At 42.4% G+C, this 23,533-nt stretch overlaps 2 protein-coding genes and 2 long non-coding RNA genes across 4 annotated transcripts; all 4 read left to right on the forward strand.

Moving 5' to 3' along the window:
- Positions 1 to 2,786: 2,786 nt before the first annotated feature.
- On the forward strand, positions 2,787 to 3,541 carry LOC148114730 (uncharacterized). The gene is made up of 2 exons (XR_015733207.1): positions 2,787 to 2,856; positions 3,442 to 3,541. It is a non-coding gene; the product is annotated as an uncharacterized LOC148114730 (long non-coding RNA).
- Positions 3,542 to 4,469: 928 nt separating this feature from the next.
- LOC148114731 (uncharacterized) lies at positions 4,470 to 8,114 on the forward strand. Its single transcript, XM_087890154.1, has one exon. The coding sequence runs from the start codon at positions 4,554 to 4,556 to the stop codon at positions 5,178 to 5,180; it is 627 nt and encodes a 208-aa protein (XP_087746280.1). The 5' UTR covers positions 4,470 to 4,553; the 3' UTR covers positions 5,181 to 8,114.
- Positions 8,115 to 11,532: 3,418 nt separating this feature from the next.
- Positions 11,533 to 14,469, forward strand: LOC148114732 (uncharacterized). The gene is made up of 3 exons (XR_015733503.1): positions 11,533 to 12,738; positions 13,466 to 13,525; positions 14,165 to 14,469. It is a non-coding gene; the product is annotated as an uncharacterized LOC148114732 (long non-coding RNA).
- A 592-nt stretch (positions 14,470 to 15,061) lies between these two features.
- LOC148114733 (uncharacterized) lies at positions 15,062 to 19,726 on the forward strand. Its single transcript, XM_087890706.1, has 4 exons — positions 15,062 to 15,201; positions 15,332 to 15,472; positions 15,711 to 15,848; positions 16,166 to 19,726. Exons 1-4 carry the CDS (start codon positions 15,062 to 15,064, stop codon positions 16,791 to 16,793), a joined length of 1,047 nt encoding a protein of 348 aa, XP_087746832.1. The 3' UTR covers positions 16,794 to 19,726.
- The last annotated feature ends 3,807 nt before the right edge of the window (positions 19,727 to 23,533 follow it).

The raw sequence follows: 23,533 nt of genomic DNA on the forward strand, positions 1-23,533 counted from the left end.
TGCTAATCCCCATTTTAAATAGAATACCAAGAAGACCTCTGCTATTTGTTGGTGGCCGCAAAACAATGAGCTTGTTTTTCATATGAAGCTCTCATCACTATTGCAAATTTTATTGATGCAGTTGTGATCGCAATCAATCTCACAAAAAGTAGTACTGCCTAAACTGTGAGAAAGCAACTTGTTGGGCTACCTTTGCAGATTGGCATTTGGGGAAAAAGTGAACACTTTTCTCACGCGCTAAATCAAAAATTTTACCTCTAGAAATTGTTAGCGTCTGTTGTGGTTTGAAAGGAAAAAAGTTCCTTAAATTAAAAGACTTTTCATGGGGAATATTATAACACGGCCAGTTATATAGATCATTCTAGATACAGTAGTTTAGCAGGTTCATCGTTGTATCTCCTACATAGTAGGATTTACATTTTGAAAACAAAGTTAGTGTTGATGTTTCTTGTTATAATATGGAAAGTGAAAAGTCCTGGAGAGGGATGGGCAACCAGGTGCTATCCAGGAAGATTGGACTGTGTTTCCCTCAGTTATTAGGGGAGGCAAAGGGAGTTGCCTTTTCAAGCACTTAGAGCCTGACTACCGAAGAGAATGTGAAGAGAATGCGTTTCAGCAGACGTTGAAGTCTGCGGGAGAAAACAAGAAGCTCCACCGCTCTTTGGAGACTAAACTATTAGGCAGATGGGAGATGGCCTTTTCCTGCATCATTCCCAGAGTTTAAAAGGCACTCTTGAGGAAGCTGCATTTGGCTACAGCTCTGTCTTTAACTCACGGCGTCACGGCGGCATCACGTGACATATCTGGACTTTTTTTCTCCTTCACTAAACCAGGTGTGTCTGTGGCCAGCATGTGACCCATCCAGCCCACGGGCTGGGAGTTTGACACAGCCCTGTCCTAAAGGATCAGATTAGAGGACCTGGAGGGCAAATATAATTTAAAAATGATGTGCTATTGTAGACATTGTGTCTCAAGATCTACGTTCCAATTTTTGAAATAAAAATGTTAAAGCTATTCTGCATTCTCACCTATTACCTTACCTTATAGTTTCCATCACTGATTTTGCGATGGAAAACCATTTGTTGAGAAGATTAAGAGAAACCATGAAACGTCTCCAAAAAGAGGTAAGAAAAAACATTTGTTCATAGGCTGTCGCAGTAAATGCTATTCTCAAGTGTGATAAAACATATAGAAATTTGAATACTTAGGTAGGTAGGTAGGTCGGTCGGTCGGTCGGTCGGTCGGTGGGTATTAGGTGGGTAGGTAAGTAGGTCGGTCGGTCAGTCCCTGAGAATCAAACACAAACAAGTGGAAGGAAAGCAAAGAGAGAGACCCAGAGTCTCTATTGCAACTTGGGCAGCCAAATAAGTTGGATGAAAGAATCAATGAACTTGCAGAGCTATCTTAGGTCATTGTAAGTATTGATTTAACATATTTAATAGGCCAAGTTGCTAATGGAGATTTTACATGACTTTTAGCAGGAGTACTTTTCGTTTTCTCTGCACTTAAAATGAAAGGGCTGTTTGGGGATATAGTAGAAGGACTCCCTATCTGTCCCATTCCTATTCCCAAGAATAGGAATGGGAATTTTTCAAGAGGAAGCAGGACTTTCTTTTTTGTTTTCCTTGAAGATGTTTAGATTCTCATCCAAGAAGCTGCTCCAGTTGTGGACCAACATCAAAATCTTCCAGGCCGGGGTGCAAACTTTAGATGACAGAAATACAGTTGGCACCGCAGATTTGAAGCTGAAACTATCTTTAACAACAACCCAAGTCACATAGAGCTGTTGTTAGAAAAATTAGTGGCTGTCAATTTGTTTGTTTTTTTAAATGGGGTATTTTGTCATGGCAGGAAGAAACATCCAGACTTCCTCTTCTGTCATCTACCACAGAAGAACAGAGACGTGCTGAGGTAATTGTTAATAATGCATGTGCAACATATTTTAGATAGTGTACATGTTCGCTTTCTATTTCCATTACATATATGAGATCCACACACACACACACCTATTCAATACAAACTAGTTTATTTGTAATTTCTAATAAAGAATGGCAATTATCAGAGTTTGTGCCTAATTCTTGGTTCGTTCCTTCCTTGCCACATTAGCTACTTTCTTTGGCCCTATACAATAGTAACATAAAATTTAGATGATTCATATTTGGTTTGAACCACTGTCTTTTACATTTCCTAAACAAATTAACTAAAACTAGGTCTTTCTTTTTTTATCCCAGCGGGAATATTCTTTATTGCCTGTATTGAACATCTACAGCAATAAATTGGGAGTTGCACATGTGTGTGCTCATCTTGGAATGCATGATTTTAATATGCACAAATATGCTTGTCTACACCCCTGACTCTTTTCCTAAAGAGGAACTTTAAAGTAATATCCTCTTTACACTGACATCACAGAGAATTAATGGAAAACAAATTCATGTAATTCTTCTCATGATCATGAAGTGTATCTCCTTGAAGAAATTTTCGTAATGAAGAAAATTATCAAGCAAACATCTACAATTCATTTTATGTTTTTCATTCTTCACGGAACTGCCAGGTTTCCAGGCGTCCAGAAAATATTAGGATGCAGCTGGACCAGGATTTAAATTTAAGGATGCGTTCCCATCAGGTAAGCCATCTAGCATGTGAGGAATCTTTTGAGCGTGGATTAAATAATTCACGTCGTAATAAGAGGGGAAGAAGCCCAGTGTGAGTGATGGGGTAGTGGGGGTGGGGTTAGGGAGTGGGCTGATATGGAAATATATTCCTGACTTGTGATGTACTTTTGTTTCTCTAGATTGTTCACACCAAAACCGAAAGACTGGAAGTAGATCTGAAGAGAGCGAGGAACCAGAGTTATGCGTAAGTCATGGCATACACCATACCTTTATGTGGTGCACAAACATTTTAGGTATCCTCTACACTACAGAATGACTTCTGAAAAGAGTTTAGTAACAATTTGCTGTTTATTATCTTGAGGGTTTATTAATACTCTTGTTACGCTCCCTCATAAACAACGTCCGGCGGAGCACGAGATAACAAGGGTATTAATACAATTAATATACGCTCCCTCATAAACAAGGTACTACTATCTCTGAGAGACCAACTTGTTGAAATATGTCGACAGTTAGGCATTTGTGAGCAGTGAGAACTTTCCCCATATCCTACATCCATAACTTTACTTTGCTTCTGAAAATCATTTTAAATTTGTTTGTGCCTTTAATGGAACATTATTAGAAAAAAAGAAAAATAAATGGTCAAAGCATTATTTCCTGTGCATTGACGTACACGCACAAATGTGGCGCACAAAAGCGCACGCACGCACGCACCCACCCATGAAGGTATTTTTAATGTGTTTTAATTGAAGAAAAGGAGTGATCATTCAAGTAAAGAAGCTCATTCTTTTACAAAGGGAGCTAATTTCTCTCCGATCTTCATAATTTGCAGAAAGACAATGGAAATGTCAAAACTCCTGACAGAGAAAGAGGAGCTGGAATTAAAAATTCAGGAGCTTACGAATAAAAATCTGCAACTGGCCAAAGAAAAAGAAGAACTCTTCATACTCTGCAAAGAGTATGAAGAAAAGCTGAGCAGGTGAGCTAGTAACCCTGACTTCCTCTTCCTTTCTCAGCTATTTCAATTAGTTTTAAAGTTAAACGAGTATTATGATTCAAATAAAAAACCCTAAGGGGGCTAATTTCACTCTGCTCGTGATATTTTACAGGGAAAAGAGTTCAGATGAGCCTGAGCAGCTGGACAAACTCAGACGAGAAAATGAGAGTCTCAGCTGCAAGCTTAAAAAATATGCTGGAGAAAATGCAGAGCTCCTACGGGAAAATAATGACCTTAAAGAAGAATTTTATAGGTGAGAAATGTTTAGATCGAACTTGATTTTTTCTTTCCAATTCAAATTTATTTATTAGAGCCCTTAAGCCAGATATACCGGATGAAAGAAATGTTCCATTCTTTTATATGTATGTATGACTGAATAAGAGAAGAGCAATAGGTATAATGGAATGCAAAAATAATTAAGAATGTAGGTATGCTTAGTAATTCAAGTAAAAATGAAGAGGGCTAATATCTCTTGTCCTCATAATTTACAGAAAAAGAGCAGTAATAGCAAAGCTAACGATAGAAAACAAAGAGCTCGAAATGAAAACAGAGGTCCTGACCTTCAAAAATATTGAGTTGACCGACGAGAAAGAGGAGCTCTGCCGAGAGTACGAAAAAAGACTGTGGAGGTGAGAAATTTTTAGATAGCCACCATGAATTTCCTGTTCCAGAATTTCACATTAGGTTCCCCTTATCTTAGAAAGCTTGGGAAAACCTGAACATCTCCTTACTTCAGAAAGAAATTAATGAATTATGGCTCATTATACTTTTACATATACAAATCTAGGAGTTAATCTCATGGAAGTGAATGGGAAGATATGTATAGGAGAGATCTTTTAACCTCCAACCCCCGCTGCCCAACAATATTCATACACTTCTACACACTTTAGACACAAGAGTGAGAGTTTCCTGACATCAAAGCAGTTCCCATCCTTTTTTAATTAAGAATGCTTTGTTGTTGGTCCAGATTCACATCTAACCTTCTGGCTTTTTCTAGAGAGACACAACTGAGGAAGGGCCGCTGCCCCTTAATGATGGACCGAGACCAGATGGAGCAGAGACCCAGCAGCAGAGAGAGCAAAGGAGGCTCTGTGAGTCTCTGCCAAACAAGGGCAGACATTACCGAAAACAAGACAGAAGCTCAAGACAAAACGAAGCCTCAAATCAATTTGAGATATCAATTAAATAAGAAATGGCTTAAGGCTTCAGTAGACAGCCTCAAAATCAGAACATCTAAGGAACCCGGGCAAAATATACTGAGGTGGCTTCAGCAATCGCTGAAAATCCTGAAAGAGGATTCCTCTGAACTGTACCCCCTGCCCGAATGGCTTAAAGCATCCACCACCAACCTCCCGAAGGAATGTGCTGAGGCATCCAGGGGGGATGTGAATGGTTGGCTAGAAACATCGATAAATCATTTCCAAGAAGAAGGGCCAGAAACCTGTGATTTAGATGTGCAGGGATGGCTTGAAGCATCTATTATAGGCATTCAACATCTACAAAAATCCAAGTCGAGCCAGAAAAAAGGGATGGCTGGAAAAATCAATAGAGAACCTCAAGTAGCAATGTCCTGAAGGATCTCTGGTGAATAGATTAGAATGGCTTCAAGGATCCTTAGAAAGCCTGTCACTTTCTGGAGAACCTAGACCAGTTCTTGAAAAATGGCTTCGACAATCCTTAAAAAACCTGCAAGACGAAGGTCCTAAAGTATCTAAACAAGATGCCAAAAAAATGACTTGAAATATCTATAAAGAATCTTGAGGAGGAAGGACACCTAGGTACTCGGGAATGGCTTGAAGCCTCTATTAAAGGCGTTCAGGATCTACAGAAGTCCACGGTAGAGATTAAAAGAACTCTGAGGAAGAGATGGTTTGAAAAATCAATAGCAAACCTCAAGAAGCAATATTCCGAAGGACCCATGGAAAATAGTTTACAATGGCTTCAAGGATCCTTAGAAAGCTTTTTATTTTCTGAAGAACCCATACCGCATCTGGAAAAATGGCTTCAACGATCCCTGAAAAACTTGGGAAAGGTCCTGAAACATACAAGCAAGATGCCAAAAATGGCTTGAAATATCTGTAAATAGCTTCAAAGAGGAAGGACCTGAAGCACCCCATCTAGGTACTCGGGAATGTCCTGAAGCATCTATCAAGGGCATCCAGGATCTCAAATACTCTAAGGAATCAAAAACAAGCATGGTAAAGAGGAAGGAGAGGGTGATTTGGGTAGAACCTGCTTGCTCTGAAAGAAACTTATGGGTGGATGGATGGCTTCAAGCATCTTTAGCTAAAGTTCAGAAAGAATGGTCCTAGTGCATCCAAAACAGATATGCAAGCATGGCTACAACCATCTCTGAAAAACCTCAGACGAGAATCCCCGGAAGAAGCCAGAAAGAATGGCTCTTGGAATGCATAGAAAACGTCCTGAAGAAATCGTGCAATATGTGAATGAGTAGCTTGAGATAGTTTTAAATCACCTCCATGGGGAAGAGCCTGAAACCTCCCATCCCATCCCATCTTGGTACAGACTTGTCTCTCATTTCTGCTGCTTCTAGGGTTACTGGGATCAAGATGACCAAATGTACAAACTGGAAACCTATCAGCAAGTATTTATTGTTGTGGTTTTCCAAAACTTCTTGGGCCTTTTGGAGTGAGTGGCATACTGTTTTCCTAATGGACGTTGGTATTACAGCAGGAGCTTCATAACCAATGAACGCTTGTCATCAACAATTGCGATTATCTAGACGCTGCCTTAAGTTGGGTGGGAGGAGAAAAGAAAGAGAGTGGAAGGAAAAAGGAAAGAAGAAGCGATTGATATGGAAGAAGAAAAGGAAAGAAGGGCCAAACGACAAGCATGATTTATGCCAAAATGCCAAGAATGGATAGACAACCGTAGAGCACGGACAAAGAAAGGATAGACCAAGATTGCATATGCCATACAGGCTGTGTCACCTGTACCAACAACTCACTAAAACAAAGAGATCCTTGTGAACTAGGAATTATGCCAGTGAGAGCTGGATGATTCAGGAAGATAACCATCAAAGTTAAATAGTCTTCCCTGATAGCCTATCAAGAAATCTCAAGCCAAGTGAGATATCAGAAAAGCTGTCACCAAGGAGCTATCTGAAGAAATGCATTTAAGCATTAGTTTAGAAATTAGATCAGTCAGCAATGACAACAATTTTAGATGCACGCCTCTGTTTCTATGTGCGATGTATGAAGAGGAAGCATTTTTCCTAAAAATACATATTACTGGTCCACAGCCCATGTGAATTTGCCCTACCTAGACATAAACAAAATGAGATATCATTCTGTAACTAAGAGGTTAGTTCACGGATCAGAAGGTCTGGAAATAGCTTCCCCATGAACTCAACAGATATCTTAAACAAGCCATGATAGCCTAGGTCAGCACATTTAGGAAAAGAACAAGACAGATTTACTCGTCGTGGCTGTGGTAAGGATTTCTGAAGCATCTTGATGAGAAGCACTGTGAATACTGTATCATCTCTGGTGGAGAATCTGTGGGCCTCCAGTATTTTGGGGGTAGAAATTCCCAGCTCATGGGCCTTCTCTCCGAGGCTGGAATCCGGGAACATCTGCAGCCCTCCTTTCGAGAGAAATGCCGTGTTTTCACCTGATTCTTACAGGAGAAGTGTCAGCTAAGTTTCGGCATGTGCGCTACTCTTTTGGACCATTTCAAATGGGTCTTCACCGTTGATCATTTTGTTTGTTTGGAGTCAACTGACCTACGTGTATAAAATCATATAGGAAACCACATGCAGCTCTCATCGAAAAGCCAGATGTGAAAGCTGGAAGCTTTGAAGGTGAAAAGGAATCAACCAAAATCAGAAGTGCTCCCCTGAGTGCAGCATTGCTAGCATAACAATGCAGCCTATGTGGAAGGAAGGGGATGCCTTATCAGGAAACGTGTCAGACTTCCATGCCCGTCTGACAGTTATGGACCACGGTCTTGTCTGTTGTGTGGGGCTGTACGCCCAGGGCCTCAGAGCATCACCATTGCTTGAAATGGGGTTCCCAGCAGCAAAAGAGCGATCATTGGACTTGATGGTGCAGGAGTATGAAGGGAGTTCCAGAAAAAGTGCAGACTGCAGGAACCCTTTCAGCAGGTCGAAAAAGGCTCCCCACCCATTTGCACTACTCAGGTGACCCTGAGGACCAAGCAAACCTCCAAGTGGCCTCAACGACTCTCTAAAAGAATACAAATGCCCAGCTGTCTGCAAGGAATATCAATCCTTCCATTCCCACCATCCAATCAGACCTGAAGAACCTTCTTGGTTGAGAAGCGAAATGACTTCTAAGACTTGATGCTTTCGTCTATTTAATTTGCCTTCTACAGCACGTTGCTATTCACGTGACGTTCCATGACATTTTTTACCTTTGGGGAGCTGGTGTGGGCATGGCCTGTGCATGGGGCATACGGCCTGAAGGCCGCCAGTTTGACATCCCTGTTCTACAGGTACTTAATAAAGCCTGAAATCTCCTCGTTAACTGGTTTGTTCGTTGTGTTTGGATTCTCAAAGAGCCATTTATCTGGCCCCTGGGCCATTGCCTGATACTTTGCGAAAAACACACACAGACAGACACGTAAACATATCTGATTTATCATATCAGATTTATTTACTTTGAATAACATGTAAATTAACAATCAAACAAAGGAGCCACCTAAACAAATTTCCTATTCAGATGCAATTGTGCCAAGAGGCCAAGATCCCTTGCAAATTAGGTTCCCACCAGAAATCAACTGTATCCATAAGGTATCTGGGGGAGACCACCAATATGGGTCTGGCCTTGCATAGGGCCCAATCTCTAAAAGGGGAACTTTCACTCAAATCGTGGTTATTCTCATCTACAATCCCTCCGCATGCAGTGTAAAGGGAGGCACACACGGCACGGATGCGTTTTAAAAGTCAGACAACTTTTCAGTCAGTCAGAAATTCATATCCACCATGAATCAGTTACAAGGAGCTGAGAGCCCACTACGTACGAGCAATCGCAAAGTAAATCTGGTTTTGATCCTGGGGAAGTTGCAATAGGATCTAGGTGCCGAGTACATTACTATCTGTTGCATAAAATAATCTACTCCCTTAAGAAAAACCAAAGCATTTGGAGACTGCAACAAGGCCACTTTATAAGCATCAAGAAAATGAGAGGTCATTCAATGAAAAAAAGATTATGCAGTAAAAGTGACGATGTAAAAGCTGTCACATGACGACATGAATAATTAATTTATGACCAGGGATGAAATGGCAAAAATTTGACAACAAGGTGTCTGATGGAAAGACCAGGTCCACACGCGAAGGTCCAATTAAACTGATTTAATGCTAAACAGTCTATGTGTCAACTCGCAAAGGTCCCCCTTAGCTGAAACTATGCACAGAATCTTCTCAACTAACAATTAGCACAACAGAATTCAGGGTTGGACTTACAGCTTGAGCAGACTACTCTGGCACTGCATAAGAGTGAACGTATGTGTCTGTTATTCAGGGACAGTTGCATAAGTGTTCCTTTTATACATCAGCAAATTTTAACATTCCCTGCTTGTATGTGCCTTGCCTTCCCCCATTTCCCATTAGGAAGCCTGAACCAATAGCGCGCATGCAGGAGCGCACCTCTGCACAACCCACAGTTGGAATTTGGGAGGTGTTTGTGTCAGCCTGTATTGCTTCATGTTCAGGAGCTCATGGTACCAGAGAGTTTTTGTTCCTCTTTCCCTCCATCCATTAACCGTGTGAGATAAAGGGATGAGAAAGTGTGAGGAAGTCACCCAGGAACGTCTATGGTTGGACTTGAACCGGGAGGCTCCTTGTTCCTCATCTAATACCTTGACTGCTGCATCACAATTGATCTGAACTCTCAACTTTGGTGGTTTACTTACATTTGTCCTTGTGGAACCATTCTAAAATTTCTTAGACTTAGCTTAAGATCTCCAAGGAGAGCCAATGTTCTTCTGAAGCTGCCTAGAGCTTAACTGTCTTTTTCAGACCCAATGGGGTCGATAAAGTGGGGGCTTTGATGTCCACAGTTGGGAGGAAAAATTGATGGCTGTCAATTCTCTAATCTTCTCTCCCTTCGCTTTAGAACGTTCTCCTAATGTCCAGCTGAAACCCTTCCATCTTTTGATTCTGTCTTCTGAAGCACCAGAGGCAAGATGGACTCTCTCTCAGGTTCTTCTGGAGACAGTAATTTCCTTTCCCTTTAAAATTCTCTTTACGAGACTAATCAGTAACTCTCTCGACATGTCGTCGTGCTAGAGTTAAAAGGCCTCCCCACAGACAAGAGAGGAGACAGGACGACCCTCCCTCAGCCACCTTGCCCACAGCTGAACTGTTCCAAGAATCAAGAGAGTCACATAAATCTGTTCCACCCTTGACATGGGCAATCTGCCACTTGAGAAAATTAACCAGTGTTGTGTTCCTGGCACAGATGTGTCCCAAGGATTTCTCCACAGGCAAAATAGGATGGTAAAGTTGGATGGTAATTCACCAGAGGGATGAAACAAAGCAGACACATGCTAGAAATTGAGAAATGATTAGAGTTTTTGGAATCATTTGTGAGTGGTCATTTAGTAGATGGACACTTGTTGAAATGGTGTGACCTCAAGATAGTCATTGTTGCAGAAAGGACCCCACCCACTGAGATGGTTTCGTGCCCTGTAATGGTTCCACTCCATCGCACTCCAGAAGCAAAGGGCATTTGGTATAATGGACATAGTAGAAGCACCCCTAAACTCAAGCCTGATAAACAGCCAAGCATTTTTGAGGTTGTTCTGAAATTAGTAAAAAGCGAAAGAATGTTTCAATGGTGTTGTAGCCCAAGCTCCAATACCACACGATAGTGGACAGCCATTGATTGATTTGAGCACAAGGGGGCATAGGAGGGGGTATCTGCTATCTGCCATGACACTGTGGGGCATACAAGTTGCACCTCTAGCATCTATCCACAGCTAGATAAAAGATTAAGACATAGTAGACCATGTCATGAAACACTGATTGTGATGACTTTGACTGCTACATATATATATATCCAGGATCCCAATCCTTGTGCTGAGGTGTTGAGGAGTTGAGGTGCTGAGTTGCGGAGGAGCTGAGGTGCTGAATTGCGGAGGTGTTGAGGAGCTAAGGTGCTGAAGTGCGGAGGTGCTGAAGTGCGGACGTTCTGAGGTGCTGAAGTGCTGAAGTGCAGAGGTGCTGAAGTGCTGAGGTTCTGAGGCGCTGAAGCGCTGAGGAGCTGAGGTGCGGAGGTGCTGACGTGCGGAGGTGCTGAAGTGCTGAGGAGCTGAAGTGCGGAGGTGCTGAAGTGCTGAGGTGCTGAAGTGCGGAGGTGTTGAGCTAAGTGCTGAGGTGCTGAAGTGCTGAGGTGCTGAGGTGCTGAAGTGCTGAAGTGCGGAGGTGCTGAAGTGCTGAGGTTCTGAGGAGCTGAGGTGCGGAAGTGCTGAAGCGCTGAGGTGCTGAAGCGTCGAGGAGCTGAAGTGCGGAGGTGCTGAAGTGCGGAGGTGTTGAGGAGCTAAGTGCTGAGGTGCTGAAGTGCGGACGTTCTGAGGTGCTGAAGTGCTGAAGTGCAGAGGTGCTGAAGTGCTGAGGTTCTGAGGAGCTGAGGTGCGGAAGTGCTGAAGCGCTGAGGTGCTGAAGCGTCGAGGAGCTGAAGTGTGGAGGTGCTGAAGTGCGGAGGTGTTGAGGAGCTAAGTGCTGAGGTGCTGAAGTGCGGACGTTCTGAGGTGCTGAAGTGCTGAAGTGCGGAGGTGCTGAAGTGCTGAGGTTCTGAGGAGCTGAGGTGCGGAAGTGCTGAAGTGCTGAGGTGCTGAAGCGTCGAGGAGCTGAAGTGCTGAGGTGCTGAAGCGTCGAGGAGCTGAGGATCCTGGTAAGGACACACCTCCGGAAGGAGGACCCAGCGTGTCACAGGTCACACTTCGAGAGAAACCACTGAGATGTCATCACCCCATAGCACCAAGCCTTGATGACATGTTTGCTTGGCACCTTGTAAAATTTTGTTGCTAATCCCCATTTTAAATAGAATACCAAGAAGACCTCTGCTATTTGTTCGTGGCCGCAAAACAATGAGCTTGTTTTTCATATGAAGCTCTCATCACTATTGCAAATTTTATTGATGCAGTTGTGATCACAATCAATCTCACAAAAAGTAGTACTGCCTAAACTGTGAGAAAGCAACTTGTTGGGCTACCTTTGCAGATTGGCATTTGGGGAAAAAGTGAACACTTTTCTCACGCGCTAAATCAAAAATTTTACCTCTAGAAATTGTTAGCGTCTGTTGTGGTTGGAAAGGAAAAAAGTTCCTTAAATTAAAAGACTTTTCATGGGGAATATTATAACACGGCCAGTTATATAGATCATTCTAGATACAGTAGTTTAGCAGGTTCATCGTTGTATCTCCTACATAGTAGGATTTACATTTTGAAAACAAAGTTAGTGTTGATGTTTCTTGTTATAATATGGAAAGTGAAAAGTCCTGGAGAGGGATGGGCAACCAGGTGCTATCCAGGAAGATTGGACTGTGTTTCCCTCAGTTATTAGGGGAGGCAAAGGGAGTTGCCTTTTCAAGCACTTAGAGCCTGACTACCGAAGAGAATGTGAAGAGAATGCGTTTCAGCAGACGTTGAAGTCTGCGGGAGAAAACAAGAAGCTCCACCGCTCTTTGGAGACTAAACTATTAGGCAGATGGGAGATGGCCTTTTCCTGCATCATTCCCAGAGTTTAAAAGGCACTCTTGAGGAAGCTGCATTTGGCTACAGCTCTGTCTTTAACTCACGGCGTCACGGCGGCATCACGTGACATATCTGGACTTTTTTTCTCCTTCACTAAACCAGGTGTGTCTGTGGCCAGCATGTGACCCATCCAGCCCACGGGCTGGGAGTTTGACACAGCCCTGTCCTAAAGGATCAGATTAGAGGACCTGGAGGGCAAATATAATTTAAAAATGATGTGCTATTGTAGACATTGTGTCTCAAGATCTACGTTCCAATTTTTGAAATAAAAATGTTAAAGCTATTCTGCATTCTCACCTATTACCTTACTTTATAGTTTCCATCACTGATTTTGCGATGGAAAACCATTTGTTGAGAAGATTAAGAGAAACCATGAAACGTCTCCAAAAAGAGGTAAGAAAAAACATTTGTTCATAGGCTGTCGCAGTAAATGCTATTCTCAAGTGTGATAAAACATATAGAAATTTGAATACTTAGGTAGGTAGGTAGGTCGGTCGGTCGGTCGGTCGGTCGGTGGGTATTAGGTGGGTAGGTAAGTAGGTCGGTCGGTCAGTCCCTGAGAATCAAACACAAACAAGTGGAAGGAAAGCAAAGAGAGAGACCCAGAGTCTCTATTGCAACTTGGGCAGCCAAATAAGTTGGATGAAAGAATCAATGAACTTGCAGAGCTATCTTAGGTCATTGTAAGTATTGATTTAACATATTTAATAGGCCAAGTTGCTAATGGAGATTTTACATGACTTTTAGCAGGAGTACTTTTCGTTTTCTCTGCACTTAAAATGAAAGGGCTGTTTGGGGATATAGTAGAAGGACTCCCTATCTGTCCCATTCCTATTCCCAAGAATAGGAATGGGAATTTTTCAAGAGGAAGCAGGACTTTCTTTTTTGTTTTCCTTGAAGATGTTTAGATTCTCATCCAAGAAGCTGCTCCAGTTGTGGACCAACATCAAAATCTTCCAGGCCGGGGTGCAAACTTTAGATGACAGAAATACAGTTGGCACCGCAGATTTGAAGCTGAAACTATCTTTAACAACAACCCAAGTCACATAGAGCTGTTGTTAGAAAAATTAGTGGCTGTCAATTTGTTTGTTTTTTTAAATGGGGTATTTTGTCATGGCAGGAAGAAACATCCAGACTTCCTCTTCTGTCATCTACCACAGAAGAACAGAGACGTGCTGAGGTAATTGTTAATAATGCATGTGCAACATATTTTAGATAGTGTACATGTTCGCTTTCTATTTCCATTACATATATGAGATCCACACACACACACACCTATTCAATACAAACTAGTTTATTTGTAATTTCTAATAAAGAATGGCAATTATCAGAGTTTGTGCTAATTCTTGGTTCGTTCCTTCCTTGCCACATTAGCTACTTTCTTTGGCCCTATACAATAGTAACATAAAATTTAGATGATTCATATTTGGTTTGAACCACTGTCTTTTACATTTCCTAAACAAATTAACTAAAACTAGGTCTTTCTTTTTTTATCCCAGCGGGAATATTCTTTATTGCCTGTATTGAACATCTACAGCAATAAATTGGGAGTTGCACATGTGTGTGCTCATCTTGGAATGCATGATTTTAATATGCACAAATATGCTTGTCTACACCCCTGACTCTTTTCCTAAAGAGGAACTTTAAAGTAATATCCTCTTTACACTGACATCACAGAGAATTAATGGAAAACAAATTCATGTAATTCTTCTCATGATCATGAAGTGTATCTCCTTGAAGAAATTTTCGTAATGAAGAAAATTATCAAGCAAACATCTACAATTCATTTTATGTTTTTCATTCTTCACGGAACTGCCAGGTTTCCAGGCGTCCAGAAAATATTAGGATGCAGCTGGACCAGGATTTAAATTTAAGGATGCGTTCCCATCAGGTAAGCCATCTAGCATGTGAGGAATCTTTTGAGCGTGGATTAAATAATTCACGTCGTAATAAGAGGGGAAGAAGCCCAGTGTGAGTGATGGGGTAGTGGGGGTGGGGTTAGGGAGTGGGCTGATATGGAAATATATTCCTGACTTGTGATATACTTTTGTTTCTCTAGATTGTTCACACCAAAACCGAAAGACTGGAAGTAGATCTGAAGAGAGCGAGGAACCAAAGTTATGCGTAAGTCATGGCATACACCATACCTTTATGTGGTGCACAAACATTTTAGGTATCCTCTACACTACAGAATGACTTCTGAAAAGAGTTTAGTAACAATTTGCTGTTTATTATCTTGAGGGTTTATTAATACTCTTGTTACGCTCCCTCATAAACAACGTCCGGCGGAGCACGAGATAACAAGGGTATTAATACAATTAATATACGCTCCCTCATAAACAAGGTACTACTATCTCTGAGAGACCAACTTGTTGAAATATGTCGACAGTTAGGCATTTGTGAGCAGTGAGAACTTTCCCCATATCCTACATCCATAACTTTACTTTGCTTCTGAAAATCATTTTAAATTTGTTTGTGCCTTTCATGGAACATTATTAGAAAAAAAGAAAAATAAATGGTCAAAGCATTATTTCCTGTGCATTGACGTACACGCACAAATGTGGCGCACAAAAGCGCACGCACGCACGCACCCACCCATGAAGGTATTTTTAATGTGTTTTAATTGAAGAAAAGGAGTGATCATTCAAGTAAAAAAGCTCATTCTTTTACAAAGGGAGCTAATTTCTCTCCGATCTTCATAATTTGCAGAAAGACAATGGAAATGTCAAAACTCCTGACAGAGAAAGAGGAGCTGGAATTAAAAATTCAGGAGCTTACGAATAAAAATCTGCAACTGGCCAAAGAAAAAGAAGAACTCTTCATACTCTGCAAAGAGTATGAAGAAAAGCTGAGCAGGTGAGCTAGTAACCCTGACTTCCTCTTCCTTTCTCAGCTATTTCAATTAGTTTTAAAGTTAAACGAGTATTATGATTCAAATAAAAAACCCTAAGGGGGCTAATTTCACTCTGCTCGTGATATTTTACAGGGAAAAGAGTTCAGATGAGCCTGAGCAGCTGGACAAACTCAGACGAGAAAATGAGAGTCTCAGCTGCAAGCTTAAAAAATATGCTGGAGAAAATGCAGAGCTCCTACGGGAAAATAATGACCTTAAAGAAGAATTTTATAGGTGAGAAATGTTTAGATCGAACTTGATTTTTTCTTTCCAATTCAAATTTATTTATTAGAGCCCTTAAGCCAGATATACCGGATGAAAGAAATGTTCCATTCTTTTATATGTATGTATGACTGAATAAGAGAAGAGCAATAGGTATAATGGAATGCAAAAATAATTAAGAATGTAGGTATGCTTAGTAATTCAAGTAAAAATGAAGAGGGCTAATATCTCTTGTCCTCATAATTTACAGAAAAAGAGCAGTAATAGCAAAGCTAACGATAGAAAACAAAGAGCTCGAAATGAAAACAGAGGTCCTGACCTTCAAAAATATTGAGTTGACCGACGAGAAAGAGGAGCTCTGCCGAGAGTACGAAAAAAGACTGTGGAGGTGAGAAATTTTTAGATAGCCACCCTGAATTTCCTGTTCCAGAATTTCACATTAGGTTCCCCTTATCTTAGAAAGCTTGGGAAAACCTGAACATCTCCTTACTTCAGAAAGAAATTAATGAATTATGGCTCATTATACTTTTACATATACAAATCTAGGAGTTAATCTCATGGAAGTGAATGGGAAGATATGTATAGGAGAGATCTTTTAACCTCCAACCCCCACTGCCCAACAATATTCATACACTTCTACACACTTTAGACACAAGAGTGAGAGTTTTCTGACATCAAAGCAGTTCCCATCCTTTTTTAATTAAGAATGCTTTGTTGTTGGTCCAGATTCACATCTAACCTTCTGGCTTTTTCTAGAGAGACACAACTGAGGAAGGGCCGCTGCCCCTTAATGATGGACCGAGACCAGATGGAGCAGAGACCCAGCAGCAGAGAGAGCAAAGGAGGCTCTGTGAGTCTCTGCCAAACAAGGGCAGACATTACCGAAAACAAGACAGAAGCTCAAGACAAAACGAAGCCTCAAATCAATTTGAGATATCAATTAAATAAGAAATGGCTTAAGGCTTCAGTAGACAGCCTCAAAATCAGAACATCTAAGGAACCCGGGCAAAATATACTGAGGTGGCTTCAGCAATCGCTGAAAATCCTGAAAGAGGATTCCTCTGAACTGTACCCCCTGCCCGAATGGCTTAAAGCATCCACCACCAACCTCCCGAAGGAATGTGCTGAGGCATCCAGGGGGGATGTGAATGGTTGGCTAGAAACATCGATAAATCATTTCCAAGAAGAAGGGCCAGAAACCTGTGATTTAGATGTGCAGGGATGGCTTGAAGCATCTATTATAGGCATTCAACATCTACAAAAATCCAAGTCGAGCCAGAAAAAAGGGATGGCTGGAAAAATCAATAGAGAACCTCAAGTAGCAATGTCCTGAAGGATCTCTGGTGAATAGATTAGAATGGCTTCAAGGATCCTTAGAAAGCCTGTCACTTTCTGAAGAACCTAGACCAGTTCTTGAAAAATGGCTTCGACAATCCTTAAAAAACCTGCAAGACGAAGGTCCTAAAGTATCTAAACAAGATGCCAAAAAAATGACTTGAAATATCTATAAAGAATCTTGAGGAGGAAGGACACCTAGGTACTCGGGAATGGCTTGAAGCCTCTATTAAAGGCGTTCAGGATCTACAGAAGTCCACGGTAGAGATTAAAAGAACTCTGAGGAAGAGATGGTTTGAAAAATCAATAGCAAACCTCAAGAAGCAATATTCCGAAGGACCCATGGAAAATAGTTTACAATGGCTTCAAGGATCCTTAGAAAGCTTTTTATTTTCTGAAGAACCCATACCGCATCTGGAAAAATGGCTTCAACGATCCCTGAAAAACTTGGGAAAGGTCCTGAAACATACAAGCAAGATGCCAAAAATGGCTTGAAATATCTGTAAATAGCTTCAAAGAGGAAGGACCTGAAGCACCCCATCTAGGTACTCGGGAATGTCCTGAAGCATCTATCAAGGGCATCCAGGATCTCAAATACTCTAAGGAATCAAAAACAAGCATGGTAAAGAGGAAGGAGAGGGTGATTTGGGTAGAACCTGCTTGCTCTGAAAGAAACTTATGGGTGGATGGATGGCTTCAAGCATCTTTAGCTAAAGTTCAGAAAGAATGGTCCTAGTGCATCCAAAACAGATATGCAAGCATGGCTACAACCATCTCTGAAAAACCTCAGACGAGAATCCCCGGAAGAAGCCAGAAAGAATGGCTCTTGGAATGCATAGAAAACGTCCTGAAGAAATCGTGCAATATGTGAATGAGTAGCTTGAGATAGTTTTAAATCACCTCCATGGGGAAGAGCCTGAAACCTCCCATCCCATCCCATCTTGGTACAGACTTGTCTCTCATTTCTGCTGCTTCTAGGGTTACTGGGATCAAGATGACCAAATGTACAAACTGGAAACCTATCAGCAAGTATTTATTGTTGTGGTTTTCCAAAACTTCTTGGGCCTTTTGGAGTGAGTGGCATACTGTTTTCCTAATGGACGTTGGTATTACAGCAGGAGCTTCATAACCAATGAACGCTTGTCATCAACAATTGCGATTATCTAGACGCTGCCTTAAGTTGGGTGGGAGGAGAAAAGAAAGAGAGTGGAAGGAAAAAGGAAAGAAGAAGCGATTGATATGGAAGAAGAAAAGGAAAGAAGGGCCAAACGACAAGCATGATTTATGCCAAAATGCCAAGAATGGATAGACAACCGTAGAGCACGGACAAAGAAAGGATAGACCAAGATTGCATATGCCATACAGGCTGTGTCACCTGTACCAACAACTCACTAAAACAAAGAGATCCTTGTGAACTAGGAATTATGCCAGTGAGAGCTGGATGATTCAGGAAGATAACCATCAAAGTTAAATAGTCTTCCCTGATAGCCTATCAAGAAATCTCAAGCCAAGTGAGATATCAGAAAAGCTGTCACCAAGGAGCTATCTGAAGAAATGCATTTAAGCATTAGTTTAGAAATTAGATCAGTCAGCAATGACAACAATTTTAGATGCACGCCTCTGTTTCTATGTGCGATGTATGAAGAGGAAGCATTTTTCCTAAAAATACATATTACTGGTCCACAGCCCATGTGAATTTGCCCTACCTAGACATAAACAAAATGAGATATCATTCTGTAACTAAGAGGTTAGTTCACGGATCAGAAGGTCTGGAAATAGCTTCCCCATGAACTCAACAGATATCTTAAACAAGCCATGATAGCCTAGGTCAGCACATTTAGGAAAAGAACAAGACAGATTTACTCGTCGTGGCTGTGGTAAGGATTTCTGAAGCATCTTGACGAGAAGCACTGTGAATACTGTATCATCTCTGGTGGAGAATCTGTGGGCCTCCAGTATTTTGGGGGTAGAAATTCCCAGCTCATGGGCCTTCTCTCCGAGGCTGGAATCCGGGAACATCTGCAGCCCTCCTTTTGAGAGAAATGCCGTGTTTTCACCTGATTCTTACAGGAGAAGTGTCAGCTAAGTTTCGGCATGTGCGCTACTCTTTTGGACCATTTCAAATGGGTCTTCACCGTTGATCATTTTGTTTGTTTGGAGTCAACTGACCTACGTGTATAAAATCATATAGGAAACCACATGCAGCTCTCATCGAAAAGCCAGATGTGAAAGCTGGAAGCTTTGAATGTGAAAAGGAATCAACCAAAATCAGAAGTGCTCCCCTGAGTGCAGCATTGCTAGCATAACAATGCAGCCTATGTGGAAGGAAGGGGATGCCTTATCAGGAAACGTGTCAGACTTCCATGCCCGTCCGACAGTTATGGACCACGGTCTTGTCTGTTGTGTGGGGCTGTACGCCCAGGGCCTCAGAGCATCACCATTGCTTGAAATGGGGTTCCCAGCAGCAAAAGAGCGATCATTGGACTTGATGGTGCAGGAGTATGAAGGGAGTTCCAGAAAAAGTGCAGACTGCAGGAACCCTTTCAGCAGGTCGAAAAAGGCTCCCCACCCATTTGCACTACTCAGGTGACCCTGAGGACCAAGCAAACCTCCAAGTGGCCTCAACGACTCTCTAAAAGAATACAAATGCCCAGCTGTCTGCAAGGAATATCAATCCTTCCATTCCCACCATCCAATCAGACCTGAAGAACCTTCTTGGTTGAGAAGCGAAATGACTTCTAAGACTTGATGCTTTCGTCTATTTAATTTGCCTTCTACAGCACGTTGCTATCACGTGACGTTCCATGACATTTTTTACCTTTGGGGAGCTGGTGTGGGCATGGCCTGTGCATGGGGCATACGGCCTGAAGGCCGCCAGTTTGACATCCCTGTTCTACAGGTACTTAATAAAGCCTGAAATCTCCTCGTTAACTGGTTTGTTCGTTGTGTTTGGATTCTCAAAGAGCCATTTATCTGGCCCCTGGGCCATTGCCTGATACTTTGCGAAAAACACAGACAGACAGACACGTAAACATATCTGATTTATCATATCAGATTTATTTACTTTGAATAACATGTAAATTAACAATCAAACAAAGGAGCCACCTAAACAAATTTCCTATTCAGATGCAATTGTGCCAAGAGGCCAAGATCCCTTGCAAATTAGGTTCCCACCAGAAATCAACTGTATCCATAAGGTATCTGGGGGAGACCACCAATATGGGTCTGGCCTTGCATAGGGCCCAATCTCTAAAAGGGGAACTTTCACTCAAATCGTGGTTATTCTCATCTACAATCCCTCCGCATGCAGTGTAAAGGGAGGCCATACCGCACGGATGCGTTTTAAAAGTCAGGCAACTTTTCAGTCAGTCAGAAATTCATATCCACCATGAATCAGTTACAAGGAGCTGAGAGCCCACTACGTACGAGCAATCGCAAAGTAAATCTGGTTTTGATCCTGGGGAAGTTGCAATAGGATCTAGGTGCCGAGTACATTACTATCTGTTGCATAAAATAATCTACTCCCTTAAGAAAAACCAAAGCATTTGGAGACTGCAACAAGGCCACTTTATAAGCATCAAGAAAATGAGAGGTCATTCAATGAAAAAAAGATTATGCAGTAAAAGTGACGATGTAAAAGCTGTCACATGACGACATGAATAATTAATTTATGACCAGGGATGAAATGGCAAAAATTTGACAACAAGGTGTCTGATGGAAAGACCAGGTCCACACGCGAAGGTCCAATTAAACTGATTTAATGCTAAACAGTCTATGTGTCAACTCGCAAAGGTCCCGTCGGAACGCTGAAACTATGCACAGAATCTTCTCAACTAACAATTAGCACAACAGAATTCAGGGTTGGACTTACAGCTTGAGCAGACTACTCTGGCACTGCATAAGAGTGAACGTATGTGTCTGTTATTCAGGGACAGTTGCATAAGTGTTCCTTTTATACATCAGCAAATTTTAACATTCCCTGCTTGTATGTGCCTTGCCTTCCCCCATTTCCCATTAGGAAGCCTGAACCAATAGCGCGCATGCAGGAGCGCACCTCTGCACAACCCACAGTTGGAATTTGGGAGGTGTTTGTGTCAGCCTGTATTGCTTCATGTTCAGGAGCTCATGGTACCAGAGAGTTTTTGTTCCTCTTTCCCTCCATCCATTAACCGTGTGAGATAAAGGGATGAGAAAGTGTGAGGAAGTCACCCAGGAACGTCTATGGTTGGACTTGAACCGGGAGGCTCCTTGTTCCTCATCTAATACCTTGACTGCTGCATCACAATTGATCTGAACTCTCAACTTTGGTGGTTTACTTACATTTGTCCTTGTGGAACCATTCTAAAATTTCTTAGACTTAGCTTAAGATCTCCAAGGAGAGCCAATGTTCTTCTGAAGCTGCCTAGAGCTTAACTGTCTTTTTCAGACCCAATGGGGTCGATAAAGTGGGGGCTTTGATGTCCACAGTTGGGAGGAAAAATTGATGGCTGTCAATTCTCTAATCTTCTCTCCCTTCGCTTTAGAACGTTCTCCTAATGTCCAGCTGAAACCCTTCCATCTTTTGATTCTGTCTTCTGAAGCACCAGAGGCAAGATGGACTCTCTCTCAGGTTCTTCTGGAGACAGTAATTTCCTTTCCCTTTAAAATTCTCTTTACGAGACTAATCAGTAACTCTCTCGACATGTCGTCGTGCTAGAGTTAAAAGGCCTCCCCACAGACAAGAGAGGAGACAGGACGACCCTCCCTCAGCCACCTTGCCCACAGCTGAACTGTTCCAAGAATCAAGAGAGTCACATAAATCTGTTCCACCCTTGACATGGGCAATCTGCCACTTGAGAAAATTAACCAGTGTTGTGTTCCTGGCACAGATGTGTCCCAAGGATTTCTCCACAGGCAAAATAGGATGGTAAAGTTGGATGGTAATTCACCAGAGGGATGAAACAAAGCAGACACATGCTAGAAATTGAGAAATGATTAGAGTTTTTGGAATCATTTGTGAGTGGTCATTTAGTAGATGGACACTTGTTGAAATGGTGTGACCTCAAGATAGTCATTGTTGCAGAAAGGACCCCACCAACTGAGATGGTTTCGTGCCCTGTAATGGTTCCACTCCATCGCACTCCAGAAGCAAAGGGCATTTGGTATAATGGACATAGTAGAAGCACCCCTAAACTCAAGCCTGATAAACAGCCAAGCATTTTTGAGGTTGTTCTGAAATTAGTAAAAAGCGAAAGAATGTTTCAATGGTGTTGTAGCCCAAGCTCCAATACCACACGATAGTGGACAGCCATTGATTGATTTGAGCACAAGGGGGCATAGGAGGGGGTATCTGCTATCTGCCATGACACTGTGGGGCATACAAGTTGCACCTCTAGCATCTATCCACAGCTAGATAAAAGATTAAGACATAGTAGACCATGTCATGAAACACTGATTGTGATGACTTTGACTGCTACATATATATATATCCAGGATCCCAATCCTTGTGCTGAGGTGTTGAGGAGTTGAGGTGCTGAGTTGCGGAGGAGCTGAGGTGCTGAATTGCGGAGGTGTTGAGGAGCTAAGGTGCTGAAGTGCGGAGGTGCTGAAGTGCGGACGTTCTGAGGTGCTGAAGTGCTGAAGTGCAGAGGTGCTGAAGTGCTGAGGTTCTGAGGCGCTGAAGCGCTGAGGAGCTGAGGTGCGGAGGTGCTGACGTGCGGAGGTGCTGAAGTGCTGAGGAGCTGAAGTGCGGAGGTGCTGAAGTGCTGAGGTGCTGAAGTGCGGAGGTGTTGAGCTAAGTGCTGAGGTGCTGAAGTGCTGAGGTTCTGAGGTGCTGAAGTGCTGAAGTGCGGAGGTGCTGAAGTGCTGAGGTTCTGAGGAGCTGAGGTGCGGAAGTGCTGAAGCGCTGAGGTGCTGAAGCGTCGAGGAGCTGAAGTGCGGAGGTGCTGAAGTGCAGAGGTGTTGAGGAGCTAAGTGCTGAGGTGCTGAAGTGCGGACGTTCTGAGGTGCTGAAGTGCTGAAGTGCAGAGGTGCTGAAGTGCTGAGGTTCTGAGGAGCTGAGGTGCGGAAGTGCTGAAGCGCTGAGGTGCTGAAGCGTCGAGGAGCTGAAGTGTGGAGGTGCTGAAGTGCGGAGGTGTTGAGGAGCTAAGTGCTGAGGTGCTGAAGTGCGGACGTTCTGAGGTGCTGAAGTGCTGAAGTGCGGAGGTGCTGAAGTGCTGAGGTTCTGAGGAGCTGAGGTGCGGAAGTGCTGAAGTGCTGAGGTGCTGAAGCGTCGAGGAGCTGAAGTGCTGAGGTGCTGAAGCGTCGAGGAGCTGAGGATCCTGGTAAGGACACACCTCCGGAAGGAGGACCCAGCGTGTCACAGGTCACACTTCGAGAGAAACCACTGAGATGTCATCACCCCATAGCACCAAGCCTTGATGACATGTTTGCTTGGCACCTTGTAAAATTTTGTTGCTAATCCCCATTTTAAATAGAATACCAAGAAGACCTCTGCTATTTGTTGGTGGCCGCAAAACAATGAGCTTGTTTTTCATATGAAGCTCTCATCACTATTGCAAATTTTATTGATGCAGTTGTGATCGCAATCAATCTCACAAAAAGTAGTACTGCCTAAACTGTGAGAAAGCAACTTGTTGGGCTACCTTTGCAGATTGGCATTTGGGGAAAAAGTGAACACTTTTCTCACGCGCTAAATCAAAAATTTTACCTCTAGAAATTGTTAGCGTCTGTTGTGGTTGGAAAGGAAAAAAGTTCCTT

The sequence above is a fragment of the Pantherophis guttatus genome, chromosome 3 (assembly GCF_059756535.1).
Source record: "Pantherophis guttatus breed Tessera chromosome 3, ASM5975653v1, whole genome shotgun sequence".
NCBI lineage: Eukaryota > Metazoa > Chordata > Lepidosauria > Squamata > Colubridae > Pantherophis > Pantherophis guttatus.